This window comes from Arachis hypogaea, chromosome 14, assembly GCF_003086295.3.
Source record: "Arachis hypogaea cultivar Tifrunner chromosome 14, arahy.Tifrunner.gnm2.J5K5, whole genome shotgun sequence".
Lineage (NCBI taxonomy): Eukaryota > Viridiplantae > Streptophyta > Magnoliopsida > Fabales > Fabaceae > Arachis > Arachis hypogaea.
In genome coordinates, this window is record NC_092049.1 from 44,914,676 (window position 1) to 44,922,263 (window position 7,588).

General features: G+C 41.4%; 1 protein-coding gene across 1 annotated transcript; it reads left to right on the forward strand.

Moving 5' to 3' along the window:
- The first annotated feature begins 2,628 nt into the window (after nt 1–2,628).
- Nucleotides 2,629–6,048, forward strand: LOC112742563 (uncharacterized). Its single transcript, XM_025791807.1, has 4 exons — nt 2,629–2,691; nt 3,088–3,160; nt 3,299–3,835; nt 6,023–6,048. Exons 1-4 carry the CDS (start codon nt 2,629–2,631, stop codon nt 6,046–6,048), a joined length of 699 nt encoding a protein of 232 aa, XP_025647592.1.
- Nucleotides 6,049–7,588: the final 1,540 nt, after the last annotated feature.

A 7,588-nucleotide genomic window follows, 5' to 3' on the forward strand; every position in this document is an offset into this window, starting at 1 on the left:
GAGCCTTCAGGTTCTTGGATTGGGCCTCTTGATTCTTGTTGGGGTTGATTGGGTTGGCGCTAAATGCAATTGAGGGGAAGAGTGTGCCAATTATGCCTTTCTGGAATTGAAGTTGGAGTTAACGTTTTTAGCCTAACGTTGAGTCAAACGTTCTTGTGAAAAATAGATTCTAGTTCTGTCATCAATGTTTGACTAGACGTTGGAGTGCCAACGTTCACCTATCCACGTATACGCATCACTCACGCATACGCGTGGATAGTGCAAAATACCACTCTGCGCTTAAGCGTGACCTGCACTTCTGCGTGCTTGGGGTCAGAGTACTCATCCACGCGTGCGCATACTGTACGCGTGCACGTGGATGCAAATCCCCAAATTCCAGTTTTTAAAGCCTTGCGAAGATGTTGGGCTCAGTGTTGAGTGGCAACGTTCCCTCCAATGTTGCTTCATCCACGCGTGCGCGTCGTGTACGCGTGCGCGTGGAGTCAAAATATCAGCTTACGCGTACGCGTTGCATGTGCGTGCGCGTCGTTATACCTTTTCAAAATTGAGATTTTTGGAGCTCAGATCGCGCACGTTGGCATGAGCGTTGGTCTCAACATTGGAGTGCCAACGTTGCTCTAACCACGCGTGTACGTGATGTACGCGTGCGCGTGGATTGTTATATTTTTCAATCCACGCATGCGCGCATAGCGTGCGTGCGCGTCGCTGCGATTTTCCCATTTTCCAGAAAGCATTTTTACATGAATAACGTTGGGGGTAACGTTGGCTTGCCAACGTTCCCTCCAACGTAGGCACCACTTTTGCAATTGCCTCCCACGTTTGACGTAGCGTTGGTAGACTAACTTGGCCACCAACATTACTTCCTCTGCTAGCTTTTTTCTCTTCTTTCTTGTTCCTTTCTTGCCTCATTTTCTCCTAAAATCAATCAAACAAAATGCCTCAAAGTTTGCTATAATCATAAGGTGTTTGTAATCATTCATAACATCCATTAAAAGTAGCTCAAAACCTTATGAAAAAGCACAATAACAACCATGTTTACTTGACTCAGGAAATGCATGAATTTTTAATCCATCTGCTTACTTATTACTCAAGAAAATTTGAAAACCTAATGAAAGCTAGTGAAAAATGCTAGTGAACTAGCATAAGATGACTTGTCATCAAGCGCCAGTTTTATTGGTGAAGAAGAAAGATGGAGGAATGCGACTGTGTGTGGATTACAAACAATTGAATAAAGTGACTGTGAAGAATAAGTACCCACTGCCAAGGATAGATGACTTGATGGATCAATTGCAAGGAGCTAGAGTGTTTTCCACGATTGATTTGAGATCCAGTTACCATCAAATAAGGGTGGAAGAGGATGATATCCCTAAGACTGCGTTCAGGATGCGCTATGGAAACTATGAGTTTACGGTAATGTCCTTTGGGTTAACGAATGCACCTGATGTTTTCATGGATTACATAAACAGAGTGTTTCTTCCCTTTTTGGACAAATTCGTGGTGGTTTTCATAGATGACATCTTAGTTTATTCTAAGACGGTGAAAGAGCATAATGAGCACTTGAGGATTGTGCTGCAAATCCTAAAAGAGCGAAAGTTGTACGCTAAGTTGTCGAAGTGTGAGTTTTGGAAGGAGGAAGTGAAGTTCTTAGGTCACGTGGTGAGCAAAGGAGGAATAGCCGTAGATCCTTCTAAGGTAGAAGAGGTGATTGAATGGGAAAGACCGACAATGGTGACGGAAGTCAGAAGCTTCTTGGGTTTAGCCGGATATTACCGGAGATATATCGAAGGATTTTCCCGGATTGCATTACCAATGACGAAGTTGACAAGGAAAGAAGTGCCATTCGTGTGGACGTCGGAGTGCGAAGAGAGTTTTCAGACTTTGAAGCAGAGATTAACTTCAGCACCTGTTCTAATCTTATCGAAACTGCATGAACCATTCGAAGTGTACTGTGATGCTTCTCTGAAGGGTTTAGGTTACGTGTTGATGCAACATCGGAATATGGTGGCTTACGCATCGCATTAGCTGAGACCGCATGAGGTGAACTACCTAACTCATGACCTGGAATTAGCGGCGATTGTGTTTGCATTGAAGATTTGGAGACACCACTTGTATGGAGTGAGGTTTAACGTCTTTTCTGATCATAAGAGTCTCAAGTACATCTTTGATCAGAAAGAGCTAAATATGCGTCAGATGAGGTGGATGGAGTTGCTGAAAGATTATGATTTTGAGCCGAGTTATCATCTTGGAAAGCCGAATGTAGTAGCAGACGCATTGAGTCATAAATCTTTAACAATAGCTTGGATGAGAATCAAGGATGAGGAGCTAGTAGATAAGTTTGTGGATCTTAAGCTGGATATTGATGAAGTTGTCGGAATAGCTTGTTTGAACCAGCTACAAATTTCAAGCACTTTTAAATCAGAAATACAAAGGGCTCAGCAAGATGAGCAGAAACTTTAGCAATTGTTTCAACCAGTTGGTGAGAAGAGGCTTGGAGAATTCACCAAAGATAATGAAGGATTATGGAGATACAAGGGAAGGATTTGCATACCGAATGTTGGGAGTTTGAGGCGAGACTTGTTGTCAGAAGCTCATAACAGTGGGTTTTCTATTCATCCCAGAAGAACGAAGATGTACTATGACTTAAAGAAGATGTTCTGGTGGCCTGGGATGAAGGGTGATGTAGCAACAGTGGTATCCAAGTGTCTAACTTACCAGAAGGTGAAGATAGAGCATCAGAAACCGTCAGGAATGTTACAGCCACTTGAGATTCCTCAGTGGAAGTGGGAAGGAATTGCAATGGACTTTGTGACTGGTTTTCTGAGGACTAGGTTGGGATTTGATGCGATTTGGGTGATCGTGGATCAATTAACCAAATCCACTTATTTTCTGCCTATCCGAGTAAACTGTTCTATGGAGGAGTTAGCAAGATTGTATATAAAGGAGATAGTAAGGTTGCATGGTGTGCCATCGAACATAGTGTCGGACCGAGATCCCCGATTCACTTCAAGGTTTTGGGGAGCTTTCTAAAGAGCTTTTGGTACGAAGCTATGTCTCAGTACCGTATATCATCCGCAAACTGATGGACAGTCGGAAAGGACTATTCAAATGTTGGAAGATATGATAAGAGCATGTGTATTGGATCAACCTGGAAGTTGGGATCGTTACATGCCATTGGTGGAGTTTGCGTATAACAACAGCTTTCATGCGAGCATTGGGATGGCACCGTATGAGGCCTTGTATGGACGGAAGTGCCAATCTCCACTTTGTTGATGTGAATCTGGTGAAGCAAGTGTTTTAGGTCCAGAGGTAATAGTAGAGACTACTGAGAACATCAAGAAGATTCGTGCAAGGATTCTAACTGCTCAGAGTCGACAGAAGAGCTACGCGGACCAGAGAAGGAAACTGCTAGAGTTTGAAGTGGGAGAACATGTATTTCTTCGGGTGAGACCAACAACTGGGATTGGAAGAGCAATTAAGACGAAGAAGTTGAACTCGAGGTATATAGGACCGTTGGAGGTTCTAAGGCGATTCGGGCTGGTGGCGTATCAAGTGGCTTTGTCACCTCATCTGTCTAACTTGCATGACGTATTCCACGTGTCACAACTCCGTAAGTACACATCGGATGCGACTCATGTGTTGGAGCCTGAGTCGGTAGAGTTGAAGGAGAACTTAACCTTCCAAGTGACGCCAGTGAGGATCGACGACACTAGTATGAAGAAGCTACGAGGAAAGGACGTTTTATTGGTTAAAGTTGCTTGGGAGCGAGCAGGAGTAGAAAAGCATACGTGGGAATTGGAGTCTGAATTGCGAAAGGATTATCCCGAGCTTTTCTCAGGTAATTCAAATTTTGAGGGAAAAATTTCTTATTTGGTGGGGAGAATGTAAGAACCGCAACTAATCAACAGGTTAATTAAGTAATTAATATTGCCCACATTAGATTCTGAAAAGTTAGAGAGAGAATTTGAGGATTTAAAGGTAATTTTTGGACTCAGTGGGTTTTTCTGAGTCAAAAAATATGCCTTCTGTAAAAAATCATGAAAAACCGTGACCCGACGGTTGAAGCAGTTGAACCGGTTCAAGTCTGCCCGGTACCGCACAAGAAAAAGTGAAAAATGTCAAAAACCTTAGAAAAACATTTAGAAATGGAAAAACGGGCGTTAATTTTAAAGGTTTGGTCCGAAATTGGGCCAAACGGGCTAAAAACGTTAATGGGTTGGACGGGGCCCAAGTTGGGCCCAAGCCCAACATATAAAAGGGTTCATAAGTGAACCCATTTCAGTATAACACAAAAGCAAACACACTCATACATGCTGAAAAGAGAAGAAGAGAGAAACCCCATGGTTACTATTCATTACCACCTTCACAAGCTCATATCTTGAGCTATAGAGCTCCGATCGCTGCACCGTTTGCGACTACGCCGTGAAGAGCTCTACAAAACCTATACACGAAACTGGAGAGGTAACCACGAAATCATTTCTATTCTCCTCTCCAAAATTTTAGTTCATAGGGTTTGTGATTAAGTGAGTTTTTGTGATTTTGGATGTTTAGGTTCACTATAATCTTTGCTTAGCTTTGGGTTTTGACATCCAAATTGGTTGGAAAAGGTAAGAACTACTAAACCCTTGTGAATTTTTATGTTTAATTGGAACCCTAGGTTGATTTGAGGTGATTTATATGCATATAGTTTGATTGTTGTGGCTTTGGGAGCTATTGGAAGTTAATTGTGCCTATTGGAGTGGAATTGATAGCTTGGATTGTGGTTGGGAGCTTGTTTGTGCTCATTAGAGTTTTTGGTGCATATAGGAAATCGGCTAAGGTATGGTTTCAGTTTCTTCTATGTAGTATATAATATTCGGACACTTAGGCTAGTGACCTATAGGATAGGTTGGATTTATATGGTTGTTGATGATAGTTGGTTGAAGTTGTATACTAAATTGATGTTGTTTTATTGGGAAATGATGATGTTGAGTTGAGATGTTTGATGATTTGAATGATTGTATGTGGTGGTATATTGATATAAGTATGAATGAAATTGATGATGAGAATTGATAGGAATAAATTGATGGTTGGTAAATGTGTTGGTGGAACAATTGAGCTTAGTGTCACATATTTTGTGTTTGATGATTATGAATGGTGCAACGTGATTTAAAAGGGTAGATAGTGCTGGAAATGAAGGTTTGGTATTGATCTAGTTGGGTGTGGCTTGTGAATTTGGTAAATTTGGGTACATGTGAAAATTGGGTAAAAAGGGAATTTCGGTGAACTTTGTTCGATCATAACTTTTTCCTCGGTTTTCGAATTTGATTGAAATTTGTTTAGAATTAAATATCTTTGAAAATCCTTTAAATCGATATAAAGTTTGTGAAAATTCCAATTTTGTAGAGTAAGTTATGATCATTCAAAGTTGGTGTTAAAAATCTAAAATTCTGCAAAGTTGTAGAATTTCATGATTTCTGATATGTGCGAGCGCACACCCTGCGAAAATTTTGACCTGTGCACACGCATAGGCAGGGAAATACGTTCTGTTTACAGCGCTAGCACAGCTTGTGCGGATGCATAGTCCTGTGCGGACGCACACGTTGGGAAGGCCAGTCTGTTAGGGGCGCTGGCACAGGTTGTACAAGTGAAACAGAATCTGTAAGTTTTGCCACCTGTGCATACCCACACCCCTGTGCGTACACACACATTTTAAAATTTTCCTGGGTGTGCACACGCACAGACCCCTGCGCGGCCGCACACGCTCTATTTCTCAAATTTTACTTGTTTTTCAACTATTCTACCTTCCCAACGAGGTTGTAAGCTTCTATAACACAATTTTAAGATTTTTGGGCCTAGTTTTGAGTATTAGAACATGGGATATAACTTAAAGGGTTCTAGTACATGATTTTATGATAAATTAGAAAACGGAGGCCTAGGTTTCTGGCGTGCTGATAATGGTTTGATGTTAGGTGAAGGGTGATTGATATATGAGATGAGGAATCATGAACTGTTGATATTTGGAAACTGAGTTATGAATGTGCAGTGGTTGAGATGAGTCGCAGACACTGAATGAGATGGTGGATCCATGTATACTGCAAATGTTTTCTGAAAACCACTGAAATATTGTTTTTACTGAGATTATGAGACGCTATGCGCCCGGCAGGGATGGCGGTTGGATCCTGCCTATCGAGGTAGCGGCGGCGGCGTAAGGGCGGTGGTTCGTCCCGCCTATGTTGAGATGTGAGGTCTGTGGCAAGAGTATCCCGCTCACATCCTTTCAGATCAATAGAGCGTGCAGGCGCCTATACCTGGACAGTGATCCGGGCACTATATCTCGGGGGTTCCCATATGAGAAAATCCGAAGGGCGACGTCTCTATGGAGATGTGTCGGGTTGGCAGTTGAACCGACAATATGATATCATAGCCAGTAGGGCAGGCATTCATCATATGCATTTTCTATCTGTTTGTTTGCTCTACCGACTTCTAATTGTATGCTTAAATGAATAACATGCCTATTTGTTTACTTGATCTTCTTGCCTTGTATTCTTTTACTTGTGAATTACTTGCATTGTTATTAATTGTGCTTTCTACTGGGATTGAGGAGGTTCGGAAGGCAGTGGCGATGGGATCGCATGGAGGATAGGTTGGTGAAGGCTGTCGGACAGCGGTGTTTGGTTAGAATAGTATTCCCCTAAGATAGAGTACCCTGTTTAGTTATGTTAAGGTTTCATATAATTATGCTTATTTGTTTTAGAATGCTTTAAGTTGAATCTTGTGGTGGATATGGAGCTAAGATTGCTTTTGGCGTCCCAGGGTCTTATATCCTACATCACTGGCCACTGTTACCATACTGAGAACCCCCGGTTCTCATACCATATATCTGTTGTGTTTTTCAGATTCAAGTCGCAACCCACCTCCGTGAGTTACTTTGGATGGTGACAGAAGCGGAGGATCTTGGATTCTTTTGAAGTCTTTTTGGTTTATCTTGTTTATACATCTCTCCTTTTGTATTTTGTCTTTGCCTAGAGGCTTGTATTATGAGAAAAAAAACTTGTATAAGCTGTTTTTAAACTGTCAGGTTTCTGTATGGTTCTGTATACTTGTATATGGCTATCCGGCTTAAACTCCGCGAGCCGTGGCTAGTTTCCTATGATATTATATACTGGTGCAGAATTTATAACCACAGACTAACCGACAAGTGCACCGGGTCGTACCAAGTAATACCTCAGGTGAGTGAGGGTCGATCCCATAAGGATTGATGGATCAACCAACAATGATTGAGTGATTGGCTTAGTTAGACAAGCAGAAAAGAGTGATTTGGTATTCAAAAGCGTTAAACAATAATTCAGAAATTTAATAAAGCAAGCAGTAAACAGGTTGTGAAATATGTATGGAGAAACAGTTAAGGTTTCAGAGTTATCTATTTTTCTGGATTGACTTTTCTTATTAATTTATTTTAATCATACAAGATTTAATCCATGGAAAACTATATGTGACTAGACCCTAATTCCTTAGACCTTTCTAGTCTCCTCTAAAATTCATCAACCGCCAATTCCTTGGTCACTTAATTCCAATTAGAGGGTGAAGTTCAATTCTAGTTTATATGCCA